Genomic DNA, 19,349 nt, shown 5'->3' with positions numbered 1-19,349 from the left:
ATCTCTGTCCCTGCCGCTGGGCTCTCCCTCTCTGTACATATATATGTATGCATGTAATAGAGATCATGTAAATTTATAACCATATACACGTGTATGTGGAAAAGCCAATACTTTATACATTTTACGCAGACAAAAGAAAAATCTTCAACTGTCATTACTGATTAGATAATTCAGCACGAAGCCAGCAGACAAAAATCTTTAAAACTTTACATCTGCTTTGGGAAAAAAAGGTTTAATTTTAAACACCTGAAGGTTCTTTTTTTTTAATATTTAAAAAAATATTGAGCTGGTGTCTCTATCATGTTCTTTCATTGAGGGGGCGCTGATGATGAGCTCTGAAAAAATGGCCACCAACCCACTTCCTTGGGTTTGACAAGAATGCACTTTTCTAGTCTGTTGTGCCGTGAAAAAAAAAAAAAAGTAAAACTTGCTATCTTCTAACTCCATTTAACACTACTTTAGATTCCCTTTTATATAACAATAACTTGATCCTACTCAAAATACTTGGCACCTTTAGTGACAGAGTGGAATGTAAGAACACTTTAGCAGATCTGAAAGTGAGTAAATGCTGGTTGTTTTGGAATGAAGAGGGTAGAGTTTTCAGTTCTTTATTCAGAGTTCGCAGAAGATAAGAGTACCGGGATTAACACAATAGACTACCTTCATTACACATGGCTGAACAAAGCAATTATCTGTCTATCAAGACTATAGTACCTTGTGCAACAGCGTTTAGGAAGGGTGTATGGATGGGTGGATAAGCGCTATTCCATTGGAAAAGGCTCCTGATGCACGAGGGAATTTTTCTGAGTTTAACTTGTAAACTGTTTTATTTTGGAATTTATATCATGTTACCCTTGCAGTTTAGAGAGAAATGAGGTTGTTATTTTTTTAATGTTGTTGATGGCATTTTTCAGTTCCTTACCCATCTGACTTTTATTAGGGGGGGTTATTTCAAAGACATCTCCTGTTTAAGCATGTTTAAACAATCTGTTTGAGACCTGTTGTGTAGATATAAACACAACAGTCCTTTAATGTAGTAGAACAGACTTCTGACAGACACAGCACATAACAGACATCCATCCATTATTGTTTAAGCCGCTGTTCCTTCCATGCCTGACCTGAGAGGGTAACCACAGAGCTCAGCTGACAGCATTGGCCGCTCGGAAGACACTGACATACCCCGTATTCCTGTCTAGCGAGCAGAGAATTGCAGAGCGGCAGACAATTGGAGAGGCCTTAGACCAGATTAAAACTAAGTACCTTAAATCTGTCTTAATGGCTGTGTTTACCTCTCCTTCTTCTTCATTCCTTTAAAAAAAGTAATCAGGTTTTGCAAGCGTTAAGAAAACCACCTCTTCTTGCCAGCTGGACTAGGTCCAGTTTAAGCAAGACATTCTCCCCCTCCCTCTCTTTTTTCTCCCCTGTCTTTTTCTTTTTTCTTCTTCTATGATCTTCACTGCCATTCAGCACAGCAAGACCAGGCTGCGGGAGCTGGCTGACTTTTTCCTTGGTTATTACTTTTTAACATTTTCTTCCTGTTAACAGAAAGGGGAAAATTGAAAATGATGTTCCTCGGCTGTAGCAGCAAATGTCAAGAGAGGAGCCCTTTGCACTTTTTAATTGCTTCGATGTAGTGCTTTTTTTTCTTTGCTCGAAACACACACACAGTCACACAGCACATGCCCCAAACTGTAATAATGAAAGAGAAACAGAGAAGATCGCATGCTAAGGAAACTCAGCCAGGATCCAGGAATTGCGTGACAGTCTGTAGGCTAGTTGTCACTAGACTCTTTGAAGAATAATGCCATCCATGTTTAGCTGGATTATTGGCAAATAAACAGTGATGCTTTTTGTTCAACTATGGAAACTACCATTTCCATTGCCTAAAACGTTACCGTTAAGAAAAAAAATCTTTACATCTCTCAGTGGGGTCTCTGTAAAGGCCAGTAACACAAAACTGTGGTGTGTAGGAATATATTATAGTCAAAGAAGGCAAAGGAAATGTTTTCAGAACTAACACACTCGAGTTTTACTAAGTTTTGTGAGTAAAGTGTAGACATAGAGAAAGAGATCTTTTGTTCATTTCCCAGAAACTGAAGGGAGAGATGCGGATTCTGATGGCCCAGGACAGTTGTGGATGTTGGGTTGTAATTAGTAGAACAAGATGTGTTGTGATAAAACGGAGTCAGTAAGACTGGGTATAATGTAACAAAATCTCTGAATTAAGCTTCTCTGCTTTTTCTTATTTTGTTCTTTTTAGGTCTCTTTTCCTTAGCCTTTTTTTCCTTCTTTCCTTGTATGGCAGCCTGGCATATGAAAAAGAGGACAGAGGCTGGTCAGGGGCTAGTGTCCAGTGTCACTGCCTACTTCTGTGACTTCAAGCAAGTCACAGAGGTTTTCTGGGCATCAATTCCTTTTCTAAAATAAAACATGGTCTGGTGAAGTCCACATTCTCTTCCAGCTCTGAAAAATTCGAATTCATATAATCTTATTTTGAATGCGAGTAAAGATGGAAAGAAGCAACCCTTGGAAACAACAGGCAGGCAAAGTCAAGGGTAGCAGGATTGGAACTAGAAAGAAAGTGCCAGAGAATTTAGAGGTAAAGAGGCAGAGTAGATTAGAGACGTATTAGGACAGAGGAGAGGGGCTGAGCTGAAGTCAGCCAGGTTCCCGGTTTAGTTCTTTTTCCACCGCCTGCAAAAATATTACATCTCCTCCTGTATATTTCCATTACGCTTTCATCGGGTCTTTCTTTACATTTTTAAAATCCTTTTTTCTCCTTACCTCCCATGAATTTCTCTTTCTTTAGATATTTCAGGTTGCTTGACTCCATTATTTCAAGAAAAAGGATTGTACTCAAAGCATATGTTTTTCAGGGGTTATTCCCTGGTGAGCGACTGTCCTTTCTTCCAGATACTTATTCTTTGATTGTCGGGCTCTGCCACAGCCTAAAATCTAAAAGTTATAGAGTAACTTGCATTTATATACATGCGAATTAATATCTCACAATTCTTTCATTTGTGTATTTATCGAAAGATCTTGAATTCTTTAACCTTTACAAGCCTACATTTTGAAAGAGGCTGTCCTTCAATGATCTCTCTCATGCATCTAATTATATTTAAAAAATGACTCCATACGAGTTTGGGAGAGTGAACTTTTTACTCACTGATCTAAACTGGCGCCTCTTATTATTAAAAGAAAGCAAATTCAAGCTTTTAACATTTTTTTCTATGAACTGGAGTTCCTAGAATATTTCTATGGAGTCTATGGCTTAACTATGTAATTATGTCTCTTGAGTAGATTATGTTTTTCTTCCCATAATTATGTTTTTACCCAAGAGACTTGGAAGGCTTCAGACCTCTCTTGGGTGAAATTGTTCTTCTTCTCTTCTTTCCTGATAAACTCTGAATTCTACATGCCTGACTCTGTTCAAGGGCCCGAAAGAGAGCTCTTGAAGATATGTGGTAGTGATTATCATTTTTTTTTTTCCTTTAGAAATTGGTTTATATATTAAGAAGGCCCTTAGAGGGAAGATCTGTTAGTTCATTTTTGAAATGCCATCAGAGAAGAATCTCCTGGAAGGGGATTTGTTTATGATCTGTGGTCCTCTGTCTGAAGCCACACACTAACAGTGGTCTAGGGCTGTCTTGTCTCACGGGCCGTCCTGTGTGAGCTCTGGGGCCCCATGCACACATCATATTCCACGGCTGCTAATTTCCAGTGGCTCGGAGGGGCTCCAGGCCTTCCTTAAGCATGAAGACAGTTTCTTAGTCCATTTCATTATTCTAGTCCCGAAATAGTTTTTGACCTGAACCAGACAGCATAGTCTTAGGGAAAAGGATGACTCAGCAGCCTTTCCCAGCAAAGATTAGAGACTCATCAATTTAACTGTGGGAAATGTTGCCCAATAACCAGCCTTTCCCCCCGCCCCCCCGCCCGCCCCTCCTCTCTGACTTTTACTGGACAAAAGGAGAGTAATTCTAAATGTAACAATGTTCTTATTTATTAATTTAACAAGTATTTGTTGTGTGCCTTCTCTGTACCTAGACTCAAAGTTACGTGTTAGATGTAGGACGTGACACCCATCCTCAGGGAGTTCACAGCCAAGTCCAGGAGAAGCTAAGATATTAGGGTTTGAAATTTTATATAAATATTTTATATCAATTCACAGAAAGTTAATACTTACTGAATGCCTACTACACTTAAGTATAACCACATGTAGTGGACGAAAAGCAGTTGTAGCTGCTCTCAGTTTGCTGTGATAGAAACCAGAGGCCCTACAGACAGAAAAGACCAGAACAAATGTGGTGACCAGGTTGAGACTGGGAAGGGATTCGGCCAAATGGAGGTACTGGGGAGAGGCAGTTCTAGTGGAGGAGGCAGCTTGGGCAAAGGCACAGGGACTCTGAAGAACTGTGGGGTGTCCAGTGTGAGTGAAGCCTAGGCCGGGAGCAGTATGGTTGGAGCCATTGGAAGAAAGCGTAATAAGGTACATTGAGACCATCTTTTCCAGGTCCTTGTTTACTGGGCTCAGGGGGCTCTGTTTAATTTGATAGACACTGTAAGACGACTGAAAGGGTTGGAGCAGGTACATAACGTTAATGTTAGGATTTAGGGACTGAAAGGACTTTAGAAATTATGGAAACGAACTCTTCGTTTTTGCTAGGTCTCAGAGAGTTCCATTAAACCCTTCCTGTGGTCATACAGCTGGTTGGTGCCCTTTCATATATGCCAGCCTGCTGCTCTGGTATCTTCACCACAAGTGAGAGGTTAGGAGTGGTCCTAGTGGGAATGGAAACTAGGGGCTCATCCCTGTAGATGGGCTAGACCTGCAGAAACTACAGGCATGGGCTTGACCAGATGCTGGGGTCTAGGAAAGGGAGGTGGAAAAGACCTAGGCTGGATTTTGAGCCTGGGAGACTAGAAAATAGTTACATTAATGGAAACAGGGAAATTAGAGGAGAAGCTGGTTGGGACTGTTTGTAGTGGCGTGGGGAGGTGTGTCAGGGAGAGGCGAAGAACTTATCTAAACATTGGGTGCATGACAAGGGTACAGGTCTTCAATTTTTAGACTTTCACAAACCACCAGTGAAATGTAGTCATCTGAATGTAAACAGATAAGAGTTTCACTTTTCTCAATAGTATTTTCATTTTCACGCATATGTAGGAATGCAGAAAATCAAGGTTTTTAACCTAGAGCCTCAATAAAGTATTTGGATCCAAACTTTGCATGGCTTCCCTAAGAACTCACTTGAGTCTGTGTCATCTTCCATTTTTGCGGGAATGTAGTAACGCTCATCCTTAGAGGTAAAATTCCAAGTAATTTCATTTGGAATTGAGTTATGACTTTAAAATTAGTCACCCTGTTCCCTAACCCCTCCCTGCAAACACTCTTTCATGTGCCACTTTCAAGGTAGAGAGATTAGAATTGAAGGCATCATTTTTGTCCCCCCAGAACTGCTGTGGAATAGCATCTCTGTTGCATATAACCAATTTACTCTGAAAAATGGTAATTCTGGTTCAAGTCCTCTCCCCTGTTCCTTTTTACTCTCTAAGTCATTGTCACAACATTCTTAGATGGTTCTACCCTGTGGCTTGAGCCCTGGGGTATTGGACCAGATCTAATTCTATCACTTGACTTGCTGGCAGCAAAATTAGCTCATCTCTTCCCAGACGCCCCTCTCCTCCAGGGAGGCCTGATGGCATGACACAGGAGGCTCAGGGGCTGCCAAAGTGTTGTTTTATTGGTCAGGGGATGAAAAGATCTGTCTTAAAAGACAGACTTCCATATATATTGCATCGTTGAAAAGAATTAATGTTGTCAAATGAGAAGTGTCAAGTGATTTGAAGATGGTTTGCCTCTGGTTAGGTTAATATCACATATATGTTCAGCACCATCTTGTCTCACAGGACGTCTGTTATCATGGTTCTGTCATTTGTCCTCCAACTAGCTTTTCTCCTTCCTTCTCTGGCTATCAGGATCCTCCTCCACCCTCAAGGACGTAATGATCTCATCGGTGAGGGTTTCCTCTTCCCGTTTAGTCAGCATCAATTGTTCCCCTGTTCTTCCAACGGCATTTTATTACTTTTTAAAGTTTTTTTTATTGTGAAAAATTTCAAACATACATTCAAAGAGATTATATTTCATAAAACCCCAGGTACCCATCGCCTTGTTTTATAATTAATAGCATTTTGCTGTATTTGCTTCATTTGTTATTTTGCTGAAATATTTTAGAGCAAATACCAGACATCAGGACATTTAACCTCTAGTTACCCGTTCTAAAACCTAAGGGCATACTCTTACATAATCACCAAAAGCACCTCTTCCTTAATATTTTGAAATAGTCCATATTTATATTTTTTCAATTGATCCCCAAACTGTAGCATTTCAGTGATTGTCTCACACAGTCCTTTGCAGTTAGACTTAACTGCTTGCCTTTCTTCCCTACTAGACTGTGCACTGCTTGAGGGCAAGGACGTTATCTTATATATTTTCTCCCCGCTCCTCCTTACAATGCCTAGTGAGGCTCACATGGTAGATGCCCAGCACACACTAGCTAGACTAACTGACCTGAATATGGATGCCATACTGATTCCTGATTGATGTTTTATTGCAGATCTGCCTTTTAACTTTATTTTTTTTTTTTAACTTTATTTTATTTAAACGTTGTATCTTCCTGATACCCAGGATACAAGTAGATAGATACCTAATAAAACAAGTGAGTGTTTAAAACTGATTTAAAATACTACTGTAAAGAGAAGAGCTGTCAAACATCATGCCCTAGTGACCAGCAAAATGACCCTTCTGTGCCACGTGAGAGCGGAGGGGCTGTGACACGCCCTGCCCATTGTGAAAGGCATACTCTTCTGTAAGTGCACTTGGGCATCCTTCAAGAGGGCTCACTAATTGACGTAGTGCATCACTCTGTGCACTGAATACAGGGCACAGAGCGTGAGGTTCTGGCTGGGCGCCCACCCGCCTCTCCAGAGTTGTGAAGCGGTGCTCAATCGACTTTTATAAAAATGGGCAAAATGGGTTACATCAGAGTGGCACGTTTGTTTTCGTAGTTCACATACCACGGTTTCAGAGTCTTCACGGACCAGTTTCAGAAGCGTGATTTTTTAAGCAGAAGTTCTAAAGGCAACATTACCAACTTTCACCGTGGGTGACTTGCCCTTGGACTGAAAGCCGGGTGGGGAAGAATGGGACCATTAGACTATTGGTTGGTGACTTAACCGTTCCTCATGTGTCTTTGCTCTAGGGATGTGTGAATGCTGTGACCTTTTCCATCACACTTTCTTCTTGTGCCCCTGAATTTGTTGCAACAAAAGTCATATTCAGCCAAACACACTGAACTTTTTGAATGAAATTTGTTCTGAAAACTACTTCTTTTTCCACTTGAAATTCACTTTTGACTGTGATTTTTTCTGAATGACTGATGATGTGCTGTTTTAATCTAAAACAAGCTGGTTGCCAAATGGGAGGGAAAAGAGCCCCAGACCAGCAGTCAGAAGACCTGAGTTCTCGTCCTGCCACTAGCTATGTGACTTTGGGCAAGTCACTTCCCCTCTCAGGGACTCAGAGTCCTCTCCATTAAAGAAGTACCCTGCTCTAAAACTGAGAGTCAAAATGATTTCTCTTGTCCTTTTCAGCACTATGATTCTAAATGGCTTGCAGCAATGCTTAAGAATTATAGTAAGAGCAAATGTGGCTTTTTCAGAAAGCAAGCAAGCAAACAAGCTTTCACTTAAATGAATGTTCTTCAGGGAAATTTCTTAGGAAACATCAATAAAGGCTGGTCTCTAAAAAAGGGGTTTCCCTGCTGGATTCACAAGACTGCCAAATAAGAAGGAAAGAGTTTTTCTGGGAAAGATAGCGCTGTAATATGATATCCTGGGCCAGAAAAATTTCTCTCAACCAAGACATTTATCTAAAAGAGGAGAACATTCATTCATTTATTGTATAAACATTTATTGAGCACCTACTGTACGGCAGGGACTGAACTGGGTTGTGAGAATTAGAGCTGTAAACATGCCAGAGCAGTCGTTCTTGTTGGACTCATAGTCTTGCAGGGGAGACAAATCAATGCATGAGATAATTACAGATTGTGGTTACAGCCATCAAGGAAATAAACAGGGTGTGCTCGAGCGGAGGGCACCTACTCTGGGTCTAGTAGGCAGGCACCTCTCATAGGAGGTGGTGTTCACCCTGAGGTCTAAGGGATGAGAAGGAGTGGGCTGTACAAAGAATCCCGGGGAGAGCATTTCAGGAAAATGGAAAAGTCCTGGAATGGGACACTAAGGGAGACAATGGCAGAGGCCCAGAGAGACATGATGGGGTCCTGGGTGAGGGTTGTGCTGGTGGAACTGAACAGATTCGAGATAGACTTTCAAGATGGAAATGACAAAATCTGTTAATGGATTGAATGTAAGGGGAAATCAAGGAAAGTGTTAAGGTTTTTGGCTTAAGGGATTGAGTGGCTGGTGCCATTGACTGAGATGGGGGACTCTTAGGGAGGAACGGGGTTTCTTGGAGAGAAGAAGCAAGAATTGTGTCTTAAATATGCTGAATTTAAGATACCTTTGAGATGTCCCAGGGGAGAGTCAAAGTCAAGTAGGCAGAGGGACACACAAACCTGGAACTCAGGACAGAGGTCAGGGCTCACCCTAGTGATGGGGGAGGCATGGACGTGAATCGGTGGCCTTGAGCGAGTGGGGTTGTGGGATCGTCCTGGGCTGTGGCTCTCTACCTCAGCTGCACGTTGGACTATGTTGTGAGCTTTTAAAGAATAACTTTCCCCAGGACCCTCTTCCAGAGCTCCCGATTTAATTGAGCTGATGGACATCTATATTTTTCAAAGCTCCGTAGAGGATATTTTTATTCAGCTTGGATGGGAGAGCCACTGATCAAGGCAGGCAGTGCAACTAGAAAAGGAGATCCCGGACCGAGCTTTTGCATAGTCTTAGATATGCAAGACTGTGCAACATGGAGACAGCAGTTCTCCATTCTTTATAGCTTCCTCCTGCTTGGAAGATCCACTCTTTGGCCCTTTGGATGAGGTTTGGTTCTCCCTGTACCGTGGCAGAGTACCCTGTCCTTGATTTAAGTCGGTGTGCCCTTTGTCTTCCGAGTCCCCAGTTTCCGAAGGGACGGCTTGGGTGCTGAGGATTTAAGTACCTCTTCTTTCAGCCCGTCATTCCTGTGTCACCCTGATGTGGTTTAGCGGTAGCAGTTATTTGTCATGGTTGAAAGATGAAGAACCCGTTCGGCTTTTGCTCTTCATTCTCCTGTAAGAATTTTGTTGTGGTTGTGGTGGTGGCTGTGAAGGGGCAGACGTTCTAGGAAGAAAAATGGGTATGTTTTTTGTATAGATGCAGCTGCAGATAGATGTTCCCCGAATTACTCTAGGGTGTGTGTAGATACTCGGTAGCTTGCCTTCGAAGATCATTTCCAAAAGGTGATGGAGGCTTTTCAAATTTCACCTGCCCTTAAATTTCTCACACACATCCGTGCTCCTCCAAGTCCTTTATTCTTGCCTACGACCTCCTATTACTGCCCCGAAGCACCGGACTCAGAGAAAATAAACGTGTCCTCGCACATTTGTGTACTGAGTTCACATCTCATACGGTCTCCATGAAAACCTAACGAAAGGGCTGTAGAAAGCAGAGGCAAAGCTTATTAAATTTTCTTGTGACCCATGGCCCACATAAAGCCCCAGTATATAAAGGAACCATGCAAGATCGTGTAGCCCTCCCCCCCCCAGCCCTCAGGGAATCTGCCATTCCAAAAATATGGCCTATTAAATAACTTCCAGGGACAATTCCATAAGCTTTCTTGTTAATGTTTACAGCTGTATCAACACCACAGCAATCCTTTTTTTTTTTTTTTTTTGATATGTGTATGAGGAACAGAATCCATGGATCTAAGTGTGACAAGTACTGTATGATTCTCTAATCGTGAACCTTGTAAGACACAGTGAGGTGTACTGATGGAAGTTTGTTTAGGGTAATGGGTGAGCTATTAACTTTGTAACTGAATCCTTGCTGCTGCTTCTGCCTGCCTTGAAAACCAGCCTGACACCTCCCAGGGCTTAGTCCTCAGGTGCCTCACTCTGGCGATCTGGATATTTTCAGTCCTTCGTAGCAGCTGGGAGAGGAAGGGAGAAGCTGGGATCCAGCATGGATGGTGCCACATGATGTGTGGAAGGCTGAGTCCACTAGGACCCGGGCTGCATCCTGGTCCAGGCTGAGCTAGTCAATAGCTAAGACCCATGGGCTAGTTGTCTTATCTCTGCAGGCCTTGGTCACTTCATCTATGAACACCTCACTTCCTGGGGTCTGGGAGCTGTTTTGGGTAATCCCTAAAGGTCCTTTAGATTTCAAATATCTATGTGTAATCTGGATAAAAAGTCATAAATGGTGGGGAAAACAACTATCAGTAAGCAATGAGTTTCCCTAGTTTTTCCTGATCATTTTTCTCCCAATCTTAGCCCCTCAGTTGTAGCACATGCCCCAGACTTACACTGGCAGGAAATAGGGTGGTGGGTGCATTTCAGTTAATGGGCCTTAGTTGGAACATCTTTGGCTGGGGAGACAGCTACACTCCTGTTACCAAGCCTTGGCTTCCTGTCTGTTTTCTTTGGGCTGGGTAGGCAATGAAAAAGGAGACAGGAAAATCCATTTGGGGGCAAGTAAAATAAGGAATTTGTCTTAGGAAGACAGCTTATAGTTGGGAAATTCTAATGTTCAGCTTAACCCTGTCCTGATATATTCCTCTTGTCCTGTACTAAGTGGGAGACCAGGTGTTCTTGCTACTTGTAGAATCTACCTTCCCCTTCTCGAAGGCTCTTAATCCTCCTTCAAGGTTTTCTTCTGTTATAGATACTACTCCTAATGCCCTTAATTTTTCCTGCAAATTCTTCTTCTAGCCATCATCTTAAATGGCTCTTCTTTGAATCAGCTTCAGTTACTTAACATTTTACTAAACTGTTGGGGCAACATACCAGGGCTTCACTGGTACAGAATATGGAATATATTTCTGTTTAGGCAGTAAGCATTAGTGTACTTGTTCACCACAGTCCCACTCTACGGATTTACACTTAACTAATGTCGCATCAAGATTCAGGTGTTTTCCAGTTATACCTGCACCAAGGCAATACCATGCTCTTTGCTAAGAATGATTGGATGATTTTTAAAAAGTCTTAGTACCTTGGTTATATTTCAACTTACATAGTTCTTTAATATCTAGAAGTTCTGTGGATTTTACACTTGAATAAAGTAGAAGAGAGACAAAGTGAGGTTTTTGGTTTGTTTTTTTTTAAATAGTGGATTCTCACATTCACATGGTAACCCAAAGGGTATTTTTCAGTTTCTCTTACAGAACCACAGTACTAGATTTAAAATAAAAAAAGCATTCTCTCTGATTTAACATAGTTTATTATACGCTTTCAGGCTTTGGCGTATCACAAAATATCCACATTCCTCTCGAGGATTTGAGTTTCCTTGCCTGTATTTCTGTTTTCCTCTTAAAGGGGTTCTCGGTTTGAGTTTTAATTTTTCAGAAAGGAGTCTCCATAAGGTACAGTGGTAACATAAAAAAGAAAAAGTCACTTATGGTCATCATGGAAATGTCCCTTTAACAGATGTGTTTGTCTCTGTTTCTGCCCCAAGTATGGCCCACTGTGTGTCCCATGCACAGATTCTGAAGTTTCAGGGGAGGTTTCCTCCTTCATGAAATGAGCAAACACAGCCCAGGACACAGTCACCTTTCCCAGCCTCCCCGAGAGGCCAGAGGGGGCGCCCAGAGAGTCCCTCTTGGGCTCTGGTGTCTGGGCCTCACCGCTGATGCTTGGCCCCGAGTCACCCTCTGGGCCCCTCCGCTCTCCATTCCTAGAACAGAACAAGGGATGCTTGCCACCGGACGATGCTTATTACAAAGCCCTTTGAAATGGAAGGCATTATATAGACGCATCATTATAAAGATCAGTATTGACAATTCCTTGGCTTAAACCCCTAGTATGTATGTTCACGTATCTATTTAGCATGGTCAATTGTTCAGCTAATTAATATGCTTTTATTTTATGATTTGCTGTTTCCAGGGCACAGACAGAAGCTTGATGACTCTAAACCTAGTTTGTTCTCTGACCGCCTCAGTGATTTAGGGCGCATCCCTCATCCCAGTATGAGAGTAGGTGTCCCGCCTCAGAACCCACGGCCCTCCCTGAACTCTGCACCAAGTCCTTTTAATCCACAAGGACAGAGTCAGATTACAGGTAAGACAGACTCATAGGTCTCACTTTCGCAGACTCCGGCAGGCTGGGGGTGAGGGGCTGCCTGACAGATGAGACGCGTTCACTTCAAAGCTTCTGGAGCTGGGAAATGGCTTATGATGAAAGAAATCAACACTTGAAGACACTGGCCTTCTTTTTTTTTTTCTTTTTAATAAAAACCAAATACCAGTATTCACTAACTTTGGGATAAATTTTGGAGGAAGTTTCTACTGATGCTGTCCTCTGTGGCGATGTCAGTCTGCACACTGGTGGGACGGTAATACCATGCTGTCTGGGAGAATGTTTGTTGTCAGTTTCTATATTGTGTCCAGGTGGCGCAGGGGATAACATCACACCCTCACTATTAGAAAATTAGCATTACTGTCTCAGATCTGGGCTAATGTTTCTTACATGTATAACTGTTTCATTAAGTTGGTTGGAAAATTGCCCTGGGCTAACAGGTAGCCTTAATTGGTGGTTATAAGGCAAGACCAAGGAGCGGCCCATCGGGCAGACAGACGTCCCCTCTGATTCACATTGAGCTCCCGTTCTTCATGTGACATTTCTCTTTATGCATTCCAGTGTGCTGCTTGCTTTACCTTTCTTCTTAAAAATGAATATCAGCATCGCATTACAGATTAATCATTCACATTTGGTGCGTTAAGACTCCCAACCCTTTTTTTTTTCCTGCCCCACTTGGGCAAAAGCAGATCTTCCTGTAGGACTAGTCTGCTTGCTTTTATGCCATGGTGACAAGAGAGTGTGCTAATCGTCATAGGTCTTTAATTTGCAGATCACAGTACTGAGAGCAGCAAGGAACTCAACATGTCATCTAGTTACTATTGTTGGCAGAGCGACTAGATGGGAAGGAAAATAACTCAAAGTGTACAATAAACTCTCAACTTGGATCTTTTCCAATGGTTAGGTTTTTGTCTGTAGCCGTTAGGTTTTGAGTGTCTTTGACGGTTTATAAGCATAATTGTTTATAAACGAAATGACCTACCTCTCCTTCTGTCCTGCCCTTATTAGGTGTTATGTCTTTTTGGATATTTACTTAGGTTTCTGTGGGTCTGTGTATATTAGTCTGAATATATGGATATGCCTGAGTATTTTTAAAATAATATAGAACTATAAAAATAAAATATCTAAAAACTGAAGAGAACCAGATACCTGCATGAGAGAAGAAACTTAGAACTCTGTGAAGAATAGCCATGTGTTAGGTTTAAATAAATCTCCAGTTATTGAAATGTAGGAGTCAGGTTAGTGTGTTCACTAGACATGGGTCCTCGATGAAAATGCCAGGGTGAAATTCACACCAACTTGTGTATTTGAAGCTTGTCGCTATGCGTGCTACTACATTTAAAGTAATGGACTTAAATTTTTATTTTTTATTTTTTTATTGACATATAGTTTTTACAATATTATATTAGTTTCAGATGTACAACGTAGTGATTCAAAATTTTTATTGATTATACTCTGTTTATAGTTATTATAAAATATTGGCTGTATTCGCCATGTTATACAATACATCCTTATGGCTTATTTATTTTACATACAGTAGTTTGTTAAAGTGATGGATTTTAGATCATTGATTAAGGTTCATAATAGCTGTCCTTTTGTCTTTATAGTAATCCTTAGCTTCTGTGTGTGTGTGTGTGTGTGTGTGTGTGTGTGTATGTGTGTAGAAGTATGTGTATACATATATAAAAGTGTTTATATATGATTTGTAAGGGACTTATGATGGCTAATAAGATATATATAAGAAAAATATATGTTCTATGATTTGGCAACCCCTGGGTTCTTCAAATGTGTGATTTCTATATTTTAATCCTTAACTGTTTACTAATTATATTTTGCTGATGGCTAAAGCCTTTAAAATGGCCTTCGGAACCTGGGTGCTGCTAGATTCATTTAAGAAGATGCTTTTCTCAAGGCTTTGTCCTCAAACCTAAAGATGACACCAGAAAAGAGGACCCAGAGGACATTTTAGAATCCAAAGACCCCTTAGGTATCATTAACCAAAAGCTAGGTAAACGTTGTGAAGAGGATCTACATTTTAGCAGCACCCCTGACCCCACATACGAGTGCAGAGAGGGAGGCTCCGAGGAGGCCCAGGGCACGTTGCTGCCAGGTGAGCGTGTGAGCCGAGCAAAAGCCTGGCCACCTGCACCGACCCTGCTCACCTCCAGGCATCAGCCTCCTCCCCGTCGGGAGGCTCACGGAGGTTAAGCTCCTTGTCTGCAGTTTTACAGCACGTTAGTGACAGAGCAGAATTCGGTCTCTTGAATCCTAAGGCAGTATGTTTGGTCTTATACAATATCATGCTGCAGTTCCATCATGATCATTTAAAAACAGTATTTCAATATTCACTGGATGTATTCTTAAAAATGAAAATATCACTTTCTGGAATTATAGTACAAGAGTATTAGCTCTGCATTTTGGGATGATGGCATCAGTAGAATTGATTCATAGATGAGTCTCCTCATTTTTTTAAGCATCCACAAGGTATTGGGCCCTAAAACTTCCTTGAACTTTACAAATTTGCAGACTTACGCACATATTCATGCCGCCCCTACCCACTGTTGGCCACATGCCCTTTCTTTAAACCCCCGCATGTCATTAGTGAGACAAGTATCTACCCATAACCAAGGATGTGCGGAGTTCTACAATGACCTGGATTATTAGGACAACCCAGAAACATCCGTAGCAGCAGCAACTTCAAAGTGAATTGAATAGATCATTTTTTTCTCCCTGGATTAATTTTCTTATTTATTTAATAAGTGTGAGTTAGAGTGAACCACATGTAGAGAATTGGGTCTTAGGGAACACGGGGGAGAGCAGAAAAGTTCTGTCCTTGAGTTAAAATCTAAGTGAAGAGTTATCTTTCCCAGCCCTTGCACAGCCACATTCTATCCCAAGGCTATAATGTACACGTCTTCCCTCTGTACCCCCTGACTTACACTGTTCTATCTATGGCGGTCTCTTTCTGTTGACAAGATCCACCCATCCTTCAAGGTCACTGTTATCTTCTTCATGAAAGTCTTGGAACCTTCATCTAGAGGCTGCCTCTCCATCCTCTAAGCTTCAGTTGAGATAACCTTATTTTATGGCTTCTGTGTATCTCCCCTCTAGATTAGAAATTCTCTGAGGGATTTATTCCAGGCATTTATTTTCTTTTGTGCCTAGCACAGTGGTAGCTAGCGTCTCATTAAATGTTGAATGAATGAAAGTTTAGATAAGAAGAAATCATTGCAAGAAGGGTTGGACTATCATGCCTGGTTTGTGTTGACCGTTCTTTCTGATTTCCCATCCCAGGGTGCCTTTGTTCCCTTCCGATGAACAATAACAGCAGAAATCACATTTCAGTAGAACATGTACATGGTTAAACCATTTGGTATCATTTCAGTTTAGGGTCTACATTTTCACATGATTAAATTTAAATTCTCCTTAAGAGACTGGATTTTGTAACTTCTTTGCAATATGCCACTCCTGCATTTTAGTTCACGTAATCCTTTGGATAAAGGTATTTGTAACAGAAAGGGCCCAGTTATCTCTCATCGATCGGCTTGGCTCTCTTGATATCTCAAGCTCTTACCCCCAAACTACAGACAATGATCATGGTTGTATAGTCACTATGAGTTCTCCCACATGCCAGCATAAAAGGCAAGTCGAACTCCCAGAAGCGTGAAATGAAATTAGGAGTTGTAAAGTGAAGAAGTCCTAAGCCTTTAGTGTTTCATATTAGTGTGTCTTGCAGTTCCTAGGGCTCAAGGTCCTGGCCATGTGGTGGGCTGGCTTCTTTGCAGTGCCGGTCTGACCTGTCACTCTGCTGAGGTCTTTAATGGCTGATGTTCTGCCTGAGGGCCCAGGGCCTCCCCACGGCTTCCTGAGGAAGTTGCTTCCTCTGCACCTCTTTTCTTTTTTAATCTTTCAGACATCGGTTGCCTGTCTCTGGGTGCTAGGAAACACCTAGCTTGTCACAAATGTCCACTTCTTTTGATTCAGAACATGGTGGTAGCAGTGGAGTAGGGAGACTATGTTAGGAGATGTTGCTCAAGATAAGCACTGTTTTGAACTCAGTACTCTCTGGACGGGTGAGCCGCATCTAGAGGAAAAAAAAGCTGACTCAGGCCCTTGGCGGATTGGGAAATTCATGTAACCTTGGGGGTGGGCATTCTGCGATTCTGTTATTCATTCCTAAAAACATATTTATTGAGTGCTTATTTTTTGCCAGGCATTAATGTAAGAGAACGAGATAGTATAGTTTCTCTTCACCAGAGGCTCACATTTTAGTGACATATAGTCAGTGATTGGGTCAATAAGCATACATGCAAGATAATTTCAGATAATAATAGAAGCTTTGGGGAAATGAAATAGAGTAATGGGAGAGACAGCAGTGTGGGGAGGGAAGAAGCTAATTTTGATTGGAAAGTTTGAAGAGCTTTGAAGATCTCTGAGGAACAGCATTTCTGGCCGAGGGGAAACTCAGGCAAAGGCTCTCAGGGAGCGGTGATGCGGTGTGTGCAGGGGACAGGAAGGTCAGGGTAGGTAGAGCGGAGTGAAAAAGGGGAGCGGCCAGGGGCTCGATTAAGGAGAGTCTTCAAGGCCCTGGTAAGGAGTGTGGGTTTTTTCCAGACCGCAGTGGGGCGCTATTGAAGGATGTGAAGCAAGAGAATGACATTATCTAATTCACATGCTTTTAAGAACTCCTTTGGCTGCTGTGTGAAGCATGGATCATAAGGGGGCAGTGGTAGGAGCAGGGTCTTCCTTTAGGAAGTGACTGCGCTAGCCCCAGAGGGAATTAAGGATGGTCGCATTCAGAACTCAGGTCAAACGCTGGCATCTCTGTCAGGCCTCTTCCAACCCACCCAAGCTGAGTCTAAGGCTCCCACACCAGCGTTGCACATGGTGACAATTATTTGTGTACACGTCTGTCTCCTCCGTCAGAGTTTGAACTTTCAAAGTCTAGGGCCATGTTTTACTGACCTCTGTGTCCCCGTTGTCTTCTATGGTGCCCACTGCTTGGTGACTTTCGGTTTGGTGATGAACGAATGAACAGGTGTTTGACTTCTTCAGGAAGTGTGACCCATTATTATCCTACCCTGAATATTTTTCTAGTACCTATTTGATTGGATTACTCTTAGCTGCCATTTATTGACTGTGTATCGTATAGCAGGCATTTCTCACAACAGTTCTATAAGATGGGTAGCGTTGTTGTGAAAACTGAGGGTCCGAGAGGCTAATAACTTGCTCAAGGTCCCACTTACACACCAGTGAGTCATAAATACAGGAATTAAGGCCAGATTTATGTAGCTGGAGGGTCCTGTGCACTCAACCACCAGGCACCCTCAGGAAGCTGAAGCGTACGTCTCTCTTGGCCCAGTTTCCTCCCATTTCAGACTTTCATTTGTGCAGCTCTTTACCATTTACAAACTAGTTTTACATAAAGTTCTTGTTAAAGCCTTAAAACAATTCTGTAAAGTACATATTTTATAGGTGGAGGAAATGGACTCTTCGAGAAATGAGCTGCTAAAGGCCTCTTGAGCTACTGTAGTTGACTGTGAGTTCCAGACTCTTAGCGGGCAACCAGCCTCATGGCCATTGAGTCGGCCATGTTGCTGACTGTCTAAGTGGCACGTGTCCTCATGGACCAATGTCTTTTTCTTTCTCCATCAGATATTATTTAGGATCCTCAGAGACGAAATGTTCATAAAAGGGATGCATTAGGAGTATCTGAATTAAGCTTTAAAATGCAATATAATTGCTTTTGCTAATTAAAGGACAGTTATATATGAGCCTATATTCAAGGTAACCTTTTTAGGGATATCTTGAAAATCAACTTGCCAGGCATCATGTAGGATGATGATGATCTTAACAGCAGTTACCTTGCCTGAAGCGAAGTCGTTTCCGCCCAACTTCAGTCCGCTGCTGTGTCCCCTTGGCAAACATGCTCCTTTAAGCATTAAGAGGATCCTGGCCAGCTGGGCTTCAGCTGTGTATGTGTTTGGCTGTTTTAGCCCTCAGGCCGCTGTGCTTGCACTGAAACATTTACTAGCAAAGCCTTTTAGAAATAGGAAAGCACAGCTGAGTAGCCGTGTCCCAAACTACCGTCCTATTCAGGTGCCGAGTGACCCCGCGATTCTTTCGGGTGAAACAAGTTGGGAGGTGAAGCGGGCGAGGGTGGGTGGCAGTGGCTGTGAGTGTGAAGAGGATGAACCCACGAGGGGCACAGTGACTGTTACTGAGCAGGAAGGATGACTGCGGGTGCCTTCAGCGTGAGAAGAATTGTAGGATGTGGGGAGTGGGAGTCAAATGAGGTCCCCTGCCTTATAATCACTGTGGTCCTACTCACCTATAGGCATCTTGTGTCTTAAGGAACTGAAATCACCACACTCAAGGCAGGTGGTTGGAAGTTCTGTTGTTTCAGTTGGGTGGTGCTGTGTTTCCATTTCTGAAGTTACTGCAGAGTCCTGTCCTGCCTTCTTCCTTTGAGATCTTTTGGGCAGAATAGCCAGGAAAATGTGCTGCTGCCACGCACACGTGTGAGCGGGAAAGCTCTTCAGAGGAGGTTGCTGGTTCCAGTTCTTATGAAGAAATAGCACAAATCCTGTGTGTGAACACGATTTCGCATCTCTTCAACTCTGGCAGCCGCCTACTAAGGAAGAGTGGAGTTCAGGTCCGGCCTGGGCTGGCTTTGAAGGATAAAGCTCAGTACGACCCTGTGAAGGGCTGGCTGTCAATGTGCTGTGTGGTCACTGAAACTGTTGGCATCATTCGTAGATGAGCTCCTTAAAGGTCTCTGGACTTCTGTCGGTTGGAATTCCCTATTAACTGAAGATGCTCTGACTTTACTATACTTTTAGAAAAACACAAGACGGGTAATGTTCCAAGAAAAATCAATTTCTTGAGTTCCAAAATCTTGTCATCGTAATGTTCTCCTGTCTGGAATACAAGATGCTCAGTTAATATCGAATCATGATAAGGAGAATCGATCTCCTTCATGATGCCTTTCCTTGTCCTTCCCCAAGACTGTTCCATTTCTAGCCTGACTTCAGGACTCTGCCCAGAGGAAGTCTGGGT

At 42.4% G+C, this 19,349-nt stretch overlaps 1 protein-coding gene across 2 annotated transcripts in view; it reads left to right on the top strand.

Moving 5' to 3' along the window:
• The window catches only part of RUNX2 (RUNX family transcription factor 2), a 224,883-nt gene that overhangs the window by 56,507 nt on the left and 149,027 nt on the right, over positions 1-19,349 (top strand). For both annotated transcript variants that reach the window (XM_059938579.1, XM_059938580.1), the window contains exon 4: positions 12,099-12,272. In XM_059938579.1, coding sequence (XP_059794562.1) covers positions 12,099-12,272 — 174 coding nt within the window. The remainder of the gene's footprint in view (positions 1-12,098; positions 12,273-19,349) is intronic.

The sequence above is a fragment of the Balaenoptera ricei genome, chromosome 11 (assembly GCF_028023285.1).
Source record: "Balaenoptera ricei isolate mBalRic1 chromosome 11, mBalRic1.hap2, whole genome shotgun sequence".
NCBI classification, from domain to species: Eukaryota; Metazoa; Chordata; class Mammalia; order Artiodactyla; family Balaenopteridae; genus Balaenoptera; species Balaenoptera ricei.
The sequence above is the reverse complement of the archived record's forward strand: the minus strand, read 5'-3'. Positions and strand labels throughout refer to the sequence as shown.